The sequence below is a fragment of the Schistocerca americana genome, chromosome 3 (assembly GCF_021461395.2).
Source record: "Schistocerca americana isolate TAMUIC-IGC-003095 chromosome 3, iqSchAmer2.1, whole genome shotgun sequence".
NCBI lineage: Eukaryota > Metazoa > Arthropoda > Insecta > Orthoptera > Acrididae > Schistocerca > Schistocerca americana.
Window position 1 is genome coordinate 81,441,714 of NC_060121.1, and position 20,637 is coordinate 81,462,350.

At 35.2% G+C, this 20,637-nt stretch overlaps 1 protein-coding gene across 1 annotated transcript in view; it reads left to right on the top strand.

Moving 5' to 3' along the window:
* Positions 1–8,467: 8,467 nt before the first annotated feature.
* The window catches only part of LOC124605882 (nucleolin-like), a 31,086-nt gene continuing 18,916 nt past the window's right edge, over positions 8,468–20,637 (top strand). The window contains exon 1 of the mRNA XM_047137830.1: positions 8,468–8,846. Within this exon, the coding sequence (XP_046993786.1) occupies positions 8,468–8,846 (379 nt within the window). The remainder of the gene's footprint in view (positions 8,847–20,637) is intronic.

Genomic DNA, 20,637 nt, shown 5'->3' on the forward strand with positions numbered 1-20,637 from the left:
GTGAGACACTCTGGCTTCTTTAGCGACCAGGGGAATGGCATGTGTTGAGTGTAGACTATTGAACCTCAGTAAGTCTACATCCTTTATATCTCGTATGCATATCATTCCACTTGTTACAAAGCAACAGATATTACCAGTATTATTACACAGAAAGAAACTGTATATTAATTTTGTGTGTGAGTTTGTTTCTTGTTATGATGCCAACCAGTCACTTTTATTATTTAGAAGTTTGTTGTTTGCAGTAAAGCTTATTTTGATGCCAATGTAGAGAACTAAGTTTTTGTAAAGGATTTATAAATTACTGAAACTTTGTTTTGCGGGTAGTTTGTTACCTGGGGGTGAAAAGAAACTTGCTTGCTCTTAAGAAGCTTTGCCTTAGTCTTACTTCATATATGTAAATACGCAATAATATAAATAAGTTGTTATTCTGAGATGACCATACTATTGTCTGTTTAGAAATTTTTGTAGAAATATTACCCCAGTCTGGAGTTGTTGGTCATGTTTCCCTTATAAATTCAATATTGCAATGGTGAAGAATGTGAGTGAAACACATTAGGTAATAGTACAATAGTTCGTTCATAAATGTTTTCAGACTGCTTGTGCCGTTAGTAAGAAAGCATGTATGTTACCCTTATTCTGTCACAAAAGACATATTTTGTTGTTCACAGGTTACTATAATGGGCGTAAATATGATTATCATGATGGCTTTGATATTGTGAATACTAAAACAATATTGCAGTGATATTACCATGTTCCTGTTGTTCAATACCATATCATCAATATCTTATAGCTGTACCAGTAAATTGCTGCTATTTTACAGCTTCTAACTCGGGTGCATAAAACGGCATCAAAATTCGGACTGCTTTGCAAATGAGCTAATATGATAAATATTTCATGTAAGGCATAACTTCAAACTTTTGTTTAATATTTTCTTCCTTAGATGCTTAAAGTCCATCAAAAGTCTGATCACACATGGAAATATCCAATATTCATTGAGTATTTCAACAAGAAACAACTTTGTTTTAGTTCTCCCCTTTTTTGCAGCAGCCTTTCTTTGAACTTATTGTTGTCCTCCATCAGTTCTATCTGATGCAGATCCCACACCACATAGTAATACTTCAGAAGAGGTCAGACAAACTTGATGTAAGCAGTCTCTCTTTTAGACCTGTGGCACTCTCTAAGTGTTCTGCCAAAAAATCACAGTTGTAGGTTTCACTTTGTCTATATGATTGTTCCAGTTTAATTTGTCCATAATTGTAATTTCCAGGTATTAAGCTGAACTGACAACATTTAGATTCATGTATTGTGAAATAGAAATTTAGCGGGTATCCTTTCGTATTCATGTGGATGATCTCACATCTCTTTATTGAGAGACAATCAGCACTCTTTGCACCATACAGATATCTTGCCTAAATAATTTTGCAGTTAGTTTTTATTATCTGTTGACTTTACACAATGGTAAATCATGGCATCATCTGCTAACAATCTAAGAGGAAAGCTGAGATTGCCTCCTAAATTGTTTGTGTAGATCAGAATCAGCAGAGGGCCTATAACACTTCCTTGGAGATCACCAGATATTACTTCTGTTTTAGTTGATTACCTTCTGTAAATTATAATGATCTATGACCTCTCTGATAGAAAATCATGAATTCAATGCACAACTAGGATGATAATACATAGCCATGCAAATTTATTAGAAGTGGCATCTGATGAATATTGTTTGAAAGCTTACTGCAAATCTAAAAATATCAAATCAGTTTGAGATCCCCTATTGATAGCACTCATTATTTTATTAAACTAAAGCACTAGTTGTGTTGTGTTGTTTCATGAGAAAGATGTTTTCTGAATCTGTGCTGACTGGGCATTAACAGATAATTTTTCTTGAGGTAACTCATGATGTACGAACACAGTTTAAGTTCCAACATCCCACTGCAACTCTGCGTTAGTGATATGTGTCTGTAATTGAGCAAATTACTTCTGTTTCCTTTTTAGGGTATTGATGGGACTTGTGCAACTTTGCTCTTCGAAAGATCCACACCTGAAGACTGTAAACAGTTATATATGATTGCTGAATATGGAATTATTGTATTAGCATATTCTGAAACAAACCTGACTGGTTACAATCTTGACCGAATGCCTTTCTTGTATTAAGTGATGTAAGCTTCTTCTAAACATGGAGGATACCTACTACTACATTAGCTGCCTGTAAACATGGAGGATACCTACTACTACATTAGTAACTATGTAGATATTCCTGTATTCAAATCAAGAATGACTGCCAACATGGCTAAGCATGGTTTTTCAAAATTCTTTCAGCAAAGAAATCTAAGCTTTAGAGGTACTTCACCACTGTTATTGTGCAGTGACAGTATTGATTACATCTTGGCACTGTGACTACTTTACATATGACCAGAATCTCTTGGGATTCTGTCAGATTTCAGAACAGTTTCACTGTGGAAAGTTTTGCAAACCTCTCACACTGAAGTTGGCGCTATATTTCCAGCTTTTGTAAAACTTTTTTTTGCAAGTGTTGGGATTTTACATTCTTTTACATTTGGCATGTGTTTCTTCGTAGCTTCTGTAATAGTCTTGTGACCTGTTTTGTGTACCATGGGGAATCTATTACTAATTTATTTGGTATATATCACTCAACTGCCATCGATTTTATGTATATATAAATTCAAAAGACATCTGGTGTAGGCTTACATAGTCAGACTGGAATGAGTTGAGGCTGTCTCAAGTGCTTTTTATCTGCGCGCGCACACACACACACACACACACACACACACACACACACACACACACACACACAGTCTCTCTATCTCTCTCTCTCTCTCTCTCTCTCTCTCTCTCTCTCTCTACGTTAATTTTTGATGGGTGTGGATCTTACGATATTTAGACTTGCTAAAATGAGCATGTGGACAGTCCGTCATGATGCTCCCTGTTTGCTCAGGATTATTTGTTGATAAGATGTCAATTATGTTTTTGCAACAATTTGTGCTTAAAATGGGCCCCTGAACTAATAATTATTGTTGGGAATAGTTCTCTGAGAATGCTTTCGGTATGATTTCGGATGACGTCTTATGCTTACAATCGACTTGGAGTACATATTTTAGCCAACATGTGGAGGGTAGATTGAAGTAATCTCCATCTGTAATTGTAGGAGGGAGGTACCTATTTGAAAGACTAAGCTCGTCTTTGAGCTGTTCAGCAACTTGTTCACGTGGCTGGTAAAATGAACCAATTATTCATTTGTTCCAGTTGTCAAATATAACCTATCCATACTATTTCGCAGGAACTATCTACATAAATTTCACAGCAAGGTAAATTATTACCAACAGCAATAAACATTCCACCACTAACTGTATTTAATCTATCCTTTATGAACACCGTGTGGTCCTCAGTAAAAGTTTCAGCTGAATTTATTTATAGCTTTAGCCAGGTTTACATACCTGCAATGATTTGAGCTTCAGTACTTCCTATTAGTTATTTGAGCTCAGGTTCTTTTCCAACACAGCTTTGACAACTTGGAAGTACAATAGCAACTGCAGCTAGAACTACTTTTGTTCTGTTTTTGCCCTTCACCCTTTTAGACTGATGCCCTTCCTGTAACTTACTGAGACCCCGTAACCTAAGAAGAAGGCCAGTCACCTCCATGCAGCCCCCACTGCCCAAGTAGTCACCTACTGGGTGTAGTGGACCACTAGTAAGCATGACCCAGGAAAACAACCACCCAATCTTTACCACTTCATCTAGCCACCCAAAACTGGACACACACCGATATCATCGAAAGCAACACACAGTGTTTGTACCGACATGAGTCATCATCTGCAGTTGACTGCAACCTCTACTCACCATGGTACCCAGAAGCACCTGTTCCACATCTGGAACAACTACTCCTGGTATGCAAACATACTTCCCTTTCATTCACAGCCAAATCCCTAAGGAACCCCATTACACACCTACTGTTGGAGCTCCCAACTGCCAGCAATCCCACCGTTGGTGATTCCCAGACCTTAGCAAGTCAAGGGGCTTCCTATAAAACAGTGCAAGTGACAGCATATGACTCAGGATCTTTGTCAGCCACAGATAATGCCCAAAACCTGTCCATCAATGAACTGGGTGCCCCTCCGATTGGTCCCTTGGAAAGTTTTTCTCAGTCTGCCACACCTCAGAATCACTGCCCAAGAGACAACAGCGGTCTCCACTTCCAGCTCCCTGAAATAATATCCATTGACAACAGCAACAAGCTGTGTGACTGAAGCCAACACCTTCTGGATTCTGTGAGAGAAGAAACGCGAACTCTGCTCACATCTGAACGCAGCAATTACAGTTCCTATCCATACTGAAGAAGGTGGACATTTACTCCAGACAGTTAATACAAGATGGACCTGTTCCTGACAAATACACACACACACACACACACACACACACACACCAAATATAGGAGATAGAATTTTATTTTATTTTTAAATATAATCTACACTGGTTGAAACTGTTAAATTTTTTTACATGCCTTATTTCAGGATCTAATAAAATCAGTAATTTTTTGCATGGAAGGCTGTGGATTGCTGTGTTATCAAGGTTAAATTACGTGTTTGTATTGGTCATGTCCAGAAGAGGATGGGCACCTGGCTGAGGAAGCTGAAACAAAGTTTGAGAGACAAGAAACTTTCTGATGGTAATACCATAAGAAGCAGGCTGACAGACTAAATGATTGATGAACTACAGCCATATTATGGGATGACCATTAGAAATAATACTGAGGATTTGTTGAAAATGAAGCAGACAGTATGGGCTACTTTCTTCCACAGACTGCCAACTGGCGAAAAAACAGTACACCACCTTTGCCCTCTTGGACCTGATTCATGGTGCAATTACTGCAATTCCCAGTACTCAAACAGTTCATACTGCCTTAAACATTCCATCCCAGCAGCAGTCATGAATACCATAAAAACAATTTACAGAGACCTGGAAAATTCTGAATTTCTGAAGAAGTGTGTGCATGGTCAGACTCAAGATCCAAATGAGTCATTCCATAGTCTTATATAGACTCACACACTTCATTGGTAGGATGAATGTGGGGAATTAATCCTGGAGAAAACTGTATCAGAGAACTGGAATAGATGGACAAGGTTTGCATGATAAAACAGAGTATGCATCACAGTTGGCCACTAAAGAGTCTGGAAAGAAGAAAAGAAGAAAAAACTTGGAAAAAGATCAAGATGATATGCAGTATGGTGCAGGGTGCATCTGAGTAACTAAAAATTTAAAACATGAAGCATGTATTAAGTGAGTTACAGTCTTTTGAAACTTTAGAAGCCATTTCTGAAAATTTACATTTTCTGTTGCATTTTTCCCTAAATCTCAGAAACCACTTCGAGCAGAGTATCCAAATTTTCAGGTAATAATAACGCACACACATCCTGAGTCTACTGAAGTAAAAGAAGAACATATTGTTATGTATAATTATGATTATTTAGGATAACATACAAAAAAGTACACAACATTTTAACCATGTAATTAAAAAATTATATTTCCAAAAGAAATGGCTGAAATGCAATTATTGTAGTTCAGTGGACTCAGAACATACAGTTTAATGTCATACGTAAGTTTGATGTTGATGGCTAAAGTGGTTTCTGAAATACAGGGAAGCCAATTTGCTGAATTTAACACTGTTGGGATAGGGTGTTCCAATTCCCCTTAACTAAAGAGCACAGAGGATATTTAGAGTGATGCTGCATCAGCTCAGAGAATGAAATGGTGTACTTTAGTGCTCTGCAGCAGTAATAAAAGCTTCCTCATCATACTGAAACGTAACAGTCCAATCAAAACTAATAAAAATGTGTAAATTTTAACCATAAAAAGCAGTTTCTGACGTACAGGTGTATGGAAATATGTACTTGTGAAAAAGTTATGAAGAAAATAATTATGAAGTCTTAATTACACTAATGTGTAGAGATCTGTTAATTGGTAGTAACATTTTATATGATGTGAATCTTCTGTAATTAGGAAATATAACAAGTGTATTGTTAACATTTGATACCTAAGTGTTTATACTTGCTTCAACTTATGTAGAGATTATAATTCACTGATGTGTTGAATATATAAGACTCTAGGTAACCATTAAATATGTCATTTGTTTTAGGATGAGAGTTTTAATTGTTAATTAATGAAATAATAATTTTAAACAATGTCAAGGATTGTTCGGGATTTTTAAGAAAGTATAAACACTAACAGCCATGTTGGCAAGGGGTCTGACTGGTTTTGGTTTTTGAGCAGTGAGCTTGTAGCTGCTCCTTTTGTATTGTAAGTATTGTTTGTCTTTGTAATAATACTTTAATTATGTTTTGAAAGTATAAGAAAAAACTATGAAACTTAATGCAAGCTTAAACAAAATCAACTGTACAGTAGTTGTTTTACAGTGACAGTAAATGTTCTGAGGAGCATGACTGCAGCAGATAAAGAGTAACTATGATCAACCCCATTACTATGAGTAGTTAGAGAAATGTTATAATTGGTGGAGGATCTGGGATGAAGTGTAAACCTGTAAACTAATCTTGTATTTTGTTTCAGAGTTAATCCACTTGTAAAAATAATATTCCATTTTTCTGAGAACTGGACAGAGAAGAAAGTGAGTAACACTCAAAGTGTACTTATGTGAAAATGCAACTTGGAGAACCAACTGTCTGCAAGTACAATATAATTATTTGAACTTTCACTGTTTGAAATTGTTTTTTGTCTGCATTGTCATTATAGGGGATAATAGAGAGGTTAACAACAATAGGCAAGTTAATCATAATGGGGAGGTTAATGGAAACTGGGAAAACAGTGTAGATATTACTGATAGTAATGTTGTTAATCAGGACAATGAAATCGGAGAGGACAGTGCCCACAGTAGTGTACTTACACTCTTTCATGGATATGAACCTAATGTATCAGCCTTGGATAGATTAGTTCAGCTGATGGAAGAACAGAAAAAGACAATTGAAAAATCGTTTGATGAACATAAAACTTTTTTTGACTAGAAGCTTGATTCTATTGATAAAAAGTTAGACAACCATGGAACCCAGATTCGCAAGACAAAAGAGAATTTAGAGAAGTGTTGGGAAAAAGTAGATGAGAATACCAAAAATGTGTTGGCTATAGAAGGGGAAATTGTTACCTCAAAACAGGAAAACCAAAAATTTGAAGAGAGACTAGACTCCACAAAAAATTTCAAAAAAGTTGCTACTGTTGAAATGTTACAATTAACAAAGCTCAACAAAGATTTTGTAAAAAAAAAAATCACAGAAACAGACTAAAATATACAAAATTTCACTGAAATTGCAAACGATAAATTTGCAGAGTTAAAAGAAGATGTAGGCACGTGTTTAGGTGAAATTTTGAAGTTCAAATCTAAATTTCAAGAAATCAAAGATTCCATTGCTGTGAAAGCTTTCTGTAGTTACAGTCCATTGTGGAGTAATCTAAACATAAAAACATTTTCAGGAGAGGGCAATTTGATTTCATGTACCAGATTAAAGACAACTTGACTGATAAAATGAGTGATAATTTGAAAATTATATTTTTTTAAAAGTTCTTAGATGGGCGAACCAAGCAATCAAACCCAAAATGTCCTTTAATGAGGTAGCATGAGCTTTCAAGAACATATTATGGTCAGAAACTAATCAAGCTTGAATTAAGTCAGAATTTTTGAATTGGCCAAATTTCAAACTGGGTAGTGGACACATGAAAACTTTTTGTGAACAACAGTTGAGAACTTTAGTACATCTTGATAAATCACTTGATGAAATGATCCAAATAGATGCTCTAAAATGTAGGTTGCTGAATAGGTAACAGTGGAGTCTTGTCTATGGACCTGATGATTCAATTGAACAATTTCTTAGATATTGATTGGATTTAGCATGGGAGAGAAATGACAGATGTAATGACAGACCTGATGATACAGGAATAACAATAACAGAGCTTTCAATGATCATTTCAACAGCAGATTTAGAAATGATGACAGAAGAAATGGGGAGAGGAATGATAGGCAGAGACCTGAGAATAGGAATTTCGAACCAAGAAATAGGCAGTGAGGGCAAAATCAGGGAAACAATAGTAAAAATTTTGAAAACAGAAGAAATGATCCAGTAAACTGAGACCTGCCTCTTTCGGAGCCTGGCAAAATGGGGCAAATAGACATGGGAATTACAATCAGGTTCATTGTAGTAATTTCAGAAGGGGAAGAACAAATAGAACGTACCAGAATCTTGTACCAAGAATACAACCTGAAGTGAAGAGAATGAAGTTTGATAGGGAATTTTGGGAAATTTTTTTATCTGAAAACAAAGATGAACAAAAAAGTAAAAAATCCGAATTTGAATTAGAAGAAAACACTTCGACAAATTTCTTTAACAGTAGTAATGCAGTAGTAGCTGTTGATAGTGATGAGAACAAATCTGGTGAGTATGGTTTAGTGAGAATGTTGAGTAACTGTGAAATGAGTGAAAATGCTGGTACTCATGCTGTATGTGTGGAAGCTGATGTTCATGTGCTAGGCAGTGGAAGTGAGAATGACAGAGTAATTCCAGATGAAATTATAGTAGATAATAAACAGGAAAATGAGGATGTGGTAGAACAGAGTTGTCACAGTGTTGAGGTTGTTGAAGAAGTGTGTGAAGAGAGAAATGAGTTTGGTGTTGAAGGTAATATTAAATGTGATAATAATGTTTCTAATGAGAATGATTCAGAAGAAGAAGAAGAAGAAGATGATGATGATGATGATACTTGCAGAAGTAGATGGATGGTATATGTAGAAGTTAAAGTTGATGATTTGATGCTGAATGATTCTGGATTTTCTGGTGAGTGTTTGAGTAATGAGATAGAAACCAGTAGAGCAGTGCCTGATAGATTAATGTTACCAGTTGATGTTAGTGATGATGTGTCTGAATGTGTTTGTGAAATGGAAAAGATGATCTAATTAGTGATAGATTACTGAGTGTAGTCAATGATTATAGTAGCAAATGTCAGTATGGTGATCAAAAGTGTGTGGTCTTAAGTGAAAATTGTCAAAGTGTGCACTCAGATGATAAAATTGCCATAAAAATGTCGAACAGTCTCCTGGTGGTAGTATGATTAGTAAATCTGTAGAATCTGTAATAAAAGGCATTTATTGTGATAAAGGGGTGAATTTTCGGAACATAGAAGAGGATTTGTTATTTGAAAATGAGATCAATGAAATGGGTAAAGAATTTAGAGGTCCATATATTGTAGTACAGATTAATGACTGGATAGGCAACTGTCTTCTGGATACAGGCAGCCCAATTACAGGAATATCGAGAAAGCTAAGAGACAGGATCAAAAATAATGATAATAATTTCACAGAATTTCCAGTAACAGGGATAAGGATAAAAGGGGCAACAGGAAAAAGCAGTAAGTAGATTACCAGACAAGTCTTACTTGAATTTAAGATTAATAATGTACAATTTATACAGGAATGCTTAGTAATTTATGATGTAAATGAAAACTTGATTCTAGGTATGAAGTGGATTGTTAAGGCTAAAGTAAATTTTATCTGGGGTGACATGAAAATAACATTTGTTGAACCAAAAGTGGAATTCATGGGAAAATGAGTATTTTAATGGAAGATCATGGTCTAAGTAGTCAGATTAGAGAGATGCAAGAGCCTGACGGTGATAGTTATAGTGAGGAAGGGGAATAATTTGGTACTGATGAGGGTAGTGCTAATTATTATAGTAAACTAGTGTATAAAAAAGTATCTGCAACTGAAAGCCTTAATGCACAGAAAACAGAAGAGAGCTTGAAAATTTTTTGTGGGATTATAATGACATATTTGATGTAAAACCAAGGAGAGTAAAAGGGTATTAATGTAGTCGAAAGTTGAAAGTTGATGATCTGTTTTTCATAAAACCGTATGCTATCCCTATCTGTAACAGAAAGGTAGTAGAAAGAGAACGTCAGAAAATGGAAAGGTGGATAATAATAGAAAGAAGTTGTAGTTCTTACAATAACCCATTAGTGGTAGTTTCGAAACGAGATGGTGGTATTCGTTTAGTGCTCGACTCTAGACACCTGAATAAATATTTGGAGAGAGAAACTGACCACCCTGAAACTATAGATGAACTACTAAATAAGTCTGAAAATGTAAAATATATGACTAGCCTTGACTTGACTTTTGGATTTCATCAGACTGAATTAGAACGAGATTCTAGAAAATACGCTGCATTTTTGTTTAATGGGAAATATTTTCAATGTTGTGATGTACCATTTCGTTTAAATGTATCTGTAGCAGAATTTATTTGGGGATTCGACTTTGTTTTGGGTAGATAACTCTTAGAAAAGGTAATTATTTATGTGTATGACATTTTGGTATCAAGTAAGACCTGGGAGGAACATATTCAAATTTTAAAGGAAATTGGAGAGAAAATGTGACAGGGGGGTATGACTTTGAAATTAGCAAAATGTAAGTTTGCCATGAAAGAATTAAAACTTCTTGGCCACTGCATGAATGAAAATGGGATTTGGCCTAATTGAGAAAAGATTGAGGCCATCGCAAAGTTCCCAAAACCTAGAAATAAAAAAGATTTAAAATCTTATTTTCGAGTAGTAAACTTCTATCAAAAATATGTGAAAACACAGTCACTTAATGCACCATGATTGAACAACTTGTCAAGGAAAAATGCATTGTGGGATTGGTCTGATGAATGGCAGACAGCTTTTGACAGAATTAAGAAAGGATTGGCAGAAAATGAAATCCTCCGTAGGCCTGATTTATCTTTAGCATTTTGTTTCATGGCAGACAGTTGTGATTATGGACTGTGGGTAGCCGGCTGCAGTGGCCGAGCGGTTCTAGGCGCTTCAGTCCGGAACCGTGTGACTGCTATGGTCGCAGGTTCGAATCCTGCCTTGGGCATGGCTGTGTTTGATGTCCTGTGGTTAGTTAGCTTTAAGTAGTTCTAAGTTCTAGGGGACTGTTGACCTCAAATGTTAAGTCTGATAGTGCTCAGAGCCATTTGAACCATTTCACTGGGGGCACATTTATTCCAAGAGTAGGAAATTAATGGGAAAATTGAACATCATTCTATAGCATTTGCAAGCAGAACCTTACAAAAACATGAGAGAAACTACATGATAACTGAAAAGGAACTTTTGGCAATTCTATGGGGATTCAAAAAAATAAAAAATTATTTGCTTGGGCATGAAGTCAAAGTTTATACAGACTATAAAGCATTAAGAAACCTACAAGAGTGTAAACTGTATCATGGGAGAATTACCAGGTGGTCACAGTTCATTTTATAAAGGGTAAGGAAAATGTCATTGCTGATGCCCTGTCAAGAATGCCAGTGGGGAATGGAAATGATAATCAAAATAATAGTCAGGAGGGAAAGTTTAAAATAATGTATTTTAAAGACGTCAAATAGGGAAATGAAATTAGAAAAATCTGTAATCAGTTGAGTATATATGAAAATGTATATATGAAAATGGTGATGATCATTGGAAGCTTGTTAAAAGTTATTTAGAGAAGAAAGGTCATGAGGAAGTACAAATGTTATATCAGGTTTTGAAAGGTATTCCATTTTATAGACACAGCACAGATAGTGATGCCTGGAAAGTTTGCTGGCCAGATTCTCACATAAATACTTTCATAAAGTACACACATGAAAGCTTCAGACACTGTGGTGCATTGAAAAATACAAGAGTGTATATATTTTCATAATATGTCCAGGAGAGTTAGGACCTTACTTGCCTGCTGTGATACATGTCAAAGAACAAAAGTTAGTAACAAAACAAGGGATTTTTACAAAATGTGGTACCACATAAACAGTTGGATTTGGTAGGGATAGATTTGTATGGTTAACTTCCAAGAGCTAAAGGGGGATTTCAGTATATTTTCATCATTGTAGATTTGTTTTCTAAATATGTGAAATTTTATCCTTTAAAGAAAGCAACTAGTAAGAAAATAGCTTCTACATGTATGAAGGATGACTTTATTAAAGGGGTACACCTAAGGCCATTTTATCTGACAATGGGAGCCAATTTACCTCTAAATTTTGGAAGGAATTTGTAGAAGAACATAACATGAGACATATCTTAATATCATCCTATTCACCTAAATGCAACCCGACTGAACAGTACATGAGGGAAATTGGTAGATTGTGTAGAACTTACTGTCAGAAAGATCACACATATTGGTCATGTTATGTTAAAGAATTTGAAGACATTATGAATAGCCTACAACATCCTACCACAGGATACTCTCCTGATGAGGTCATGTTTGACCCAAAACGACCTTACATAATCAAAGAACTTATAGAGTTTCCAGCTTGTAAAAGTATAACAGCAGCTGAAAGAGAGGAGATAGAAGAACTATGAAAGATTATTATGAAAAAGAAATGGCATGACAAACAGATAAAAAACACAGAATTCAAAGTTGGGGAGCTAGTTTTGGTAAAAAGTTACACCAAATCTAAAGCACTAAATAGAGAAATAAAGAAATTTTTGGATATTTACATAGGTCCATTTGAAATTGTTGAAAACCCACACCCAAATACTTTTAGACTTGTTTATCCTAAGTCCAAAAGATTATTTGGACTTGGGAATGTTATGCAGCTGCAATTATAAAAACAGCCTTCATCATTCATATAACATCATAAGAATTACCTTTCCTCAGGAGGTTGCAAGCTCTTTTTGCAATTTGGGAGTGGCAAACCCAAGGCTCTGAGCTGGTGTGACTCTTTCTTTTTCAAGTCACATCCTCTCTTACTTATCTGTACAAACTCATCCCCTTCCACTTTCTGATTCAGATAAATAGTTAGAGACTGGATGACAAAAGAAACTGGTGCACATATTTTATATTGGGCAAGCTGCCTTTTTTCTGGTTATCTGAATACGAGTACAAACTTTGGACAGGTTTAGTAATGCGTGGTTTAATAATACAACCAGAGTACGAATTTTGAGGAGAGTTTATGTAATATTTACTTATGTCTGTATAGTCATTATCACTATGCTGATAAAGTTATAATCTCAATTTGTTGATGACTTTACGAAAAGTTGAGAAAATATTTAAAGTTGATGTGAAGTTTACTTAAGATATCTGTGCTGCTATAGCAACAATTTATTACTTCACAACTGAGATGTGATTACAATTAGGTTAGACTGTTTGTAGCCTTATATATGTGTTCTCATTTGGTTTCACCTGTTACTATACCTATTATGTGAAAGTCACTGGATAGATGTTGATTTACTATCAAGTATGAAATACTTTGTCTTGATCTTGTCCTTAACATGTGTTAGATCTTCTGTGTAACAGGAAAAGGAACAATTATCAGAAAAGAAATTATTATGTTTAAATTACTAGAATGGCTCCATCTGTGGAGCATAAAGAAAATGGAATTTTATGTTGGAGATAGTTATTGGGACAGAAGTATTCTGATTCCCAGGATTTAAGACTCTCACAGTTTTATTTTCATGTAATTTTCTACCACTTAAACGACTAAATATGACAACCAATGGTTTGATTATTCTTTTGCCATCCTAGTACAATAAAATAGGGATGATGTACAGATACCAGACATGTAGCAAACAAGCCATGCTTTCTCTTTAGTATAGATACAAGGTGTTCTTTGTCACAATGTCTACACAAATCTGAACTGTTCAATACTGCTGAATGTTACAGCAAGTCAATGCTTTTAATATATACAAATTTTAGCTTACAATCTGATTCTTATTGGAGAAATTTAACCAATTTCCATTATCTTATTGAAAATATTCTGATGACCACTAAGGATTAATGTGTAATGAGTACAAATGAAAAACTAAAGATTGAGGATTCGTAATCATGATATAGTTATAGATCTTGCGGACATTTACTTTCAATTGAAGACAATTCCTTAATATGTAACTGATGATGGAATATATATTTATCATACCTTTAGAGTGGCCGAACTAACCATTTTACTCCTAGTATTAACCGATTTATATTTAACCACTAGAACTTTGCCCTTGGCCTTAACCTATGTTGGAAGTTGCCTTATCTGTTCCCAGTTTTAATTACTGTCTGATCTGATGTTGCTACATCATGTATAATGTGTTGATGACCAACAAGAAATCTGTCAACTAGTTGTTGAGGAGTATGTGTTCTGGAAGTAACTAGCTAGTACTTAATTTGCCAATGTAAATCTGATTCTACAGTAGTATGTGACCATGGTGGCTCTCAGTCTCCACAAGATGATGCTGAAAAATTTGGGATGATGACTTCAAGCTACAAGAACAAGGTGCCTTTGACAGTTATTGGTGGCAAATCCCTTTATCTGTCCTTGTGTTTTCCTGACCTGAAATGTACATGTTGGCTCAGTTGTTCTTAAATAGGAGTTTGACTTGTAAAGAGATGAGGACGTTTGCTCCTACAAGTGGTACAGTCATTATGTCTATGTGCATTTCAACAGTTGAAAACTGACATAATTTGTCCATGAAAATATGTGTCTGAAAGGCTAACAATTACTGGTTCTTGTAAATTGCCTGACAACTACCTATACATGATACGATGCATACTATAATCATCTATTTAATGTGGTCTGTCTAGACTCAATACAGTGATATACTGTTACATGCAATATATTCCTTTATAAACACCTATTGTCAATGTAATTACAAACTTTGAGTGTTTATTCATATGCAGTGCTGCTTGTAATATTTTTTGCCTCTACTTAATACAATGATATACTATTCTCAGCAATCACTTATTATCAATGCTCTTTTCTTTTCAAAAGAAATGCACTTACTATAACTATTCTACAACTTACATGCACAAAATTAGAACTACTGATGTACTGACATATACTATGATGTGCTGTCACATGCAACCTAATTCTCTGTAATTATTCATTGTATTTTTAATAAACTGCTTTCTTGTGGCATATAGCCTACTTTAACAATTATTAACAGCAACATCATAACTACAATTGATCCTATCACTCTGCTAATGACTGCTTATTTATAAGTACTACCATTTAAAAAACTTATATATATCTTTTGTCTTTGGCTTGCATAAAATTTTGTAACATTATAAACACAGTAAACATGTGCTTGAACTTAATGTAAGACTTATAGAAGTTAGTTTTCCAAATGTCATGGCATATATATCACTTGGCTGAGATTCCAGTAACTTTAATTTCATGTCTCAGACCTGCCTCTTGTTTAATTTTGAAAATGTAACAAAAAAGAATTTCTATTGTCATTGTCACACTTTAGCAAATATATTCATGCATATGAAAGTGCTGCACATAATGTGAACATTGTAACACTTGGATGATCTGCCCAATGAGGCAATTGACTTTGTTTAGTTTTTTGATATGAGGTATGTGCAATTTGATGCATTTGGCAACCTTATTTCTATTTTTTCATGTTTATGTAATAATTTATCTTTGAACAGCAATAGATATCAGAGGAACACAGTAATTCTGTACCCCACTTTAGTAATTTTCATGTATATGTCTCACATATGACACAGGATTCAATATTATTTGTTTATGTAATTGTTTATGTTCGATCAAACACAGATACTAGAGGGACTGCTGGTAGGATCTAGCACTTGTTACTTGGGTTAACCAATACAGCATTATATACTTCATTTACTTTTTCCTGCAGAATGCTAGTTGTTCACCCTTCGCTGATCAGTCAATAGGGAGTGTTGGGGTTAATTTTCAGGGACTGGAAAGGTTAAGCTGTGGAAAGTCCATTCTGCAGGAAATGCTGAACACTCTTCTCCCTCCGGCGCCACAGTGAAGTACTGGAACAGTGGGGGTCCTGGGTATGGGGGTTGGGGGGTTTCCTGTCTTTGGAGTTGAAGAAGAAAAGATGACAGATCTCCAACACTCCGAATCTTCTATTTCATTTCTTACTTCTCATTAGAGTACCAAGCTATCCTTCCCTCTGTCCACATGCATATGTCTCTATTGCTGAGACCCTTCTAATTTACTGTGTCAGCTTCAATAAACGGCTGAAACCTATTCTATAGGTGGATCCGGGGAACAAGCTAGCATTTCTGAATTATTTGATGTAACCATGCTCTGTCATACTATATTATTTATTTATGTCTGGTTTTGTTGTATGCTGTCACCCAAATCATTAACATTTACTTATGTATTTACTTTGCTATATACTAGCATCCAAATCTTCTATTTAATTTATTACTTGTCATTTGAGTACCAAGTTGTTCTTGTCTTTATCCACATGTATATATCTCTGTTGCTGAGACTCATCTCATTTACCCTGTCACCCTATTAAATGACTTAAGTCTGTTTTATAGGATATATATATATAATGCTCAACTATATAACTGTCATGATGTATCTGTCACTTATGTACCAAGTTAACAATATATTATGCTCAAACCAACTTACCAACGTATAAAACCTATTCATATTATTGTCATGACGTATCTGACACTTATAAACCAATTAGCAATATATAAAGTTCAATCACATAATTGTCATGATCTACCAATCATTTATGAATCATTTATTGTGTATTCACACCCAAGTTGTGAACACATACCTGTATATAAGGCCCAACCACATAATTGTTGGTGCTGTTTCAATTACTTACAAAACACAACCAATATGATGTATTAGTCACTTACATTGTCACTCAGAGTTATATGTAACTGCACTCTTATGTATCATTCTGCTTCTTATTGTCTGAATGCTTGTAAAGTGGTGTTGGAAGTGTCTCGACAAATGAAAAAATGGAAAGATGGACATTGGTCAGACATTTTATGCTACATATGTAGACTGAATTATTTTAACTGCTGGGGAACTATGCTCTAAGAATTTACTTGTACTATATTATAATAATATATTTGTTATTCAATACTATCTGTAAGTGTCAACATAAATTGCAGAGACCTGTGCTGTAGCACTTTAAAAAATAAGTGATATGTTATCAAAGAACAAGTTTAAACTACATTATGAGTTATAAGGCAGGAAATGTTTAAGTATAAACAGTTGGAATTTTACTGAATTGAACTATTCTATTCAAAACAATAACTTACACAATATATATGATTGTCATAAGGAGTGGAGTATGAGCCACATTTCAGGTTTTTGCAACGACGAACTTCCGACGAGCAGAGATCTACAGTGTAATTCACATTGCTCTTCATTGCACATAGAGGAGACTGAACGCTTTGTTATATTATGGTCAAATACATGGTGTACTTGCCAAAGATAGGAGGTGTTAGATACAAACTAATATGGATTTTGAGTATTGTAGTATCCGATACTAACTCTCATTCCACAAAGTATCGTCAGTATTGAGAAAGAGCTATAAACACCAGTGTCTCCATTGCACTCAGGAGAACCTAGAGGACCTAATGACAGGCATAAATATACGGAAACAAGACCAATTCAGCTACCTTCCAATATGTAATTATCTGATTGAGATAGATCCTCATTTTCATATTGTAATACATGCTGCAGACAAATTCTGTGAATTAACTTGTTCTTTCTTTGTGTTATTAATTAATATAGTTGAATCTGATACAAAATAATGTATGACAATGTTACATATTTGGTTGTACAAATTTTTCACATATCGCTTGTTCATCCAATTGATTGTAAAATGAGGACTGTTACGCAGATTTGTCAGAGAGAGTTTTGTTCAACTTTCAGTTATGCAAATCCTTTTGGGGCTTGTTGAAACGTAACAGTCCAATCAAAACTAGTAAAAACATGTAAATTTTAACCATAAACAGTAGTTTCTGACATAGAAGTGTATGGAAATATGTACTTGTGAAAAAGTTACAAAGAAAATAATTATGGAATCTTAATTACACTTATGTGTAGAAGTCCGTTAAATGGTAGTAACATTTTACATGACATGAACCTTCTGCAATTAGTAAATATAACAAGTGTATTGTTAACATTTGATACCTAAGTGTTTATACTTGCTTCAACTTATATATTAAACACACGAGTGAATTCTAATCTCTATATCAGACTCTAGGTAACCATTAAAATATGTCATTTGTTTTAGGATGAGAGTTTTAATTGTTAATTAATGCAATAATAATTTTAAACAATGCTGAGGATTGTTCACAATTTTTAGGAAAGTATAAATATTAACTGCCATGTTTGAAAGGGGTCTCAGTCTGGTTTTGGTTTTTGAGCAGTGAGCATGTAGCTGCTCTTGTATTGTAAGTATTGTTTGCCTTTGTAATTATACTTTAATTTTGTTTTGAAAGTATAATAAAAAAACTAAAACTTAATGCAAGGTTAAACTAAATCAACTGTCCAGTAGTTGTTTTACAGTGACGGTAAATGTTCTGAGGACCATGACTGCAGAAGATAAAGAGTAACTATGATCAACCCCATTATTACAATTAGTTAGAGAAATGTTATAATACATGTCCATTAAGTACTAGGCATGATATTGCAATGCAACATGAAATAGAATGAGCACGTAAGTAAACTAATACAGAATAGGAATGTCTGATTTGGGTTCATTGGGAGAATTTTAGGAAATGTAGTTCGTCAATAAAGGAGATTGCGTGTAGATTATTCTTGACTGCTGTTAGCATTTGGGGTCCTGACCAGCACAGGTTAAAGGAAGACTATGAAGCAATTTAGAAGCACACTGATGGATTTGTTACCTATCAAGATGCAAGAGCAACACACGTGCTTCAGTAAGCGGACAGCGGAATCATTCTGCTACAGCCAACGTAGACCGATGTTTCACATAATCAGCTTGAAGAAATGATAAGAGACATTAGGGCTCTTGCAGAGGCATACAGACACTCTTCTCTTTCTCACTCCATTTGCCACTGGAACAGGAAAGGAAATGATTACTAGGGGTTTAGTGTATTCCTGGCATGCATCATGCGGTTGCTTGTGGAATACGTATGAGGTAGTACCTCAGTGAGATCACTTGTTTAGGATTGTCAAGAAGTGATCCAGTCCACATATTTGAACACTATGGCAGATGCACTTTGAACTGTGACAAATGCTTGTGTAAAATATGTCTGTTGTTAATTGTTAATTACCATTCACATTTAATGAACAATCAAAGCGTGATGGAGTCAGAAAGGTGCACTCAACATAGAAAGTTAAGTGTAAATGACGGAAAATTTTCCCAACTTCAGTAAATATGAAACCAATTTATAGAAAAGAGTGATATCTTACGTGCAGGGGAAAGGAGGCAATTATGGAAAATTTTTGTTTTGTGGATATAACTCTGCATATATTAATAAATGAGGGTTTTAACATAATTTATTTTAAATTTGTTTGTTTCAATCACTTCACAAATTTACTTACTTCTTTTAATTCTGCTATAAATAACTTCTAGAAAACTGAAAAATGATGATTGTTTTCTGAGACCAAAAAATCTCAGATATTGTGATATTTATCACAACCAGAACTTTCCCCATGTGTTCACATTTGGCACTGTACCCAGGAAAATTTTGCGCCACAAAACATGCATTCTGTGTCTCCACTTGCTACTTCAGAATGCATTCTGACCACCTCATCAGTGGAATCTGCCAAACTACTGACTCCAGTGATTCAGACATAGTGAAGTTGCAACTCTTCCCTCCATTCAAGCTCCTTTGAGATCTTCTTTGTCTTGATCATTTTTGGTACAGATTGATGCAATTCAACACCTTCTTACTGTGTATTATAGGTGATATGTCAATGGACTCCAACTAACCAGGACAGCAGACCAACCTGGCAGAAAGAAAATACTTTGTTTACTTATGAAGTTGCATATTGTTTTGAGCCTTGTCAAAAAGCAAATCAAAGCCTTGTTGCAATAGAGAATTAACAAATTCTACTAACCTGCTTTAGTTCAACCGTCACCTAGCTGCTCCTGATTTTCTTGCTCAAAAGGACATTGGGTAAATTATCTATTCCCAAGACTTCCCTCATTTGCAGCAATGAAGTCAAGATTGCTGAAAACATTTCTGTTGGACAGCAAAATGACTGTAATGCTGAACACATTGATGGCAGTTTCACCAGTCAGATATTTTCATATAGGATTGACAAAAGAATTCTGCAATGTTAGTTGATCCTAGAGTACTGTTGTGTGCTTCAAGTCATTGCCAGATCTCTTCACGATAGTCGGTCTTTGGCAGTCTCATAAACATTTGATGTTATCGGTGCAGTGTGAAAGGAGGCTAACTAAACATACATGATGACTCCCAGCCAGTTCAACTACCTGAGTGTTTTAGGTGTGATTGTAATGGCCATCTGAGGTGAGAAATGCAGAAGACTTCATACTCGGATGTTGTTGTTGTCGTGGTCTTCAGCCCTGAGACTGGTTTGATGAAGCTCTCCAGGCTACTCTATGCTGTGCAAGGTTCTTAATCTCCCAGTACCTACTGCAGCCTACATCCTTCTGAATCTGCTTAGTGTATTCATCTCTTGGTCTCCCTCTACAATTTTTACCCTCCACGCTGCCCTCCAATACTAAATTGGTGATCCCTCAATGTCTCAGAACATGTCCTACCAACCGATCCCTCCTTCTAGTCAAGTTGTGCCACAAGCTCCTCTTCTCTCCAATTCTATTCAATACCTCCTCATTAGTTATGTTACCTACCCATCTATACTTCAGCATGCTTCTGTAGCACCACATTCCGAA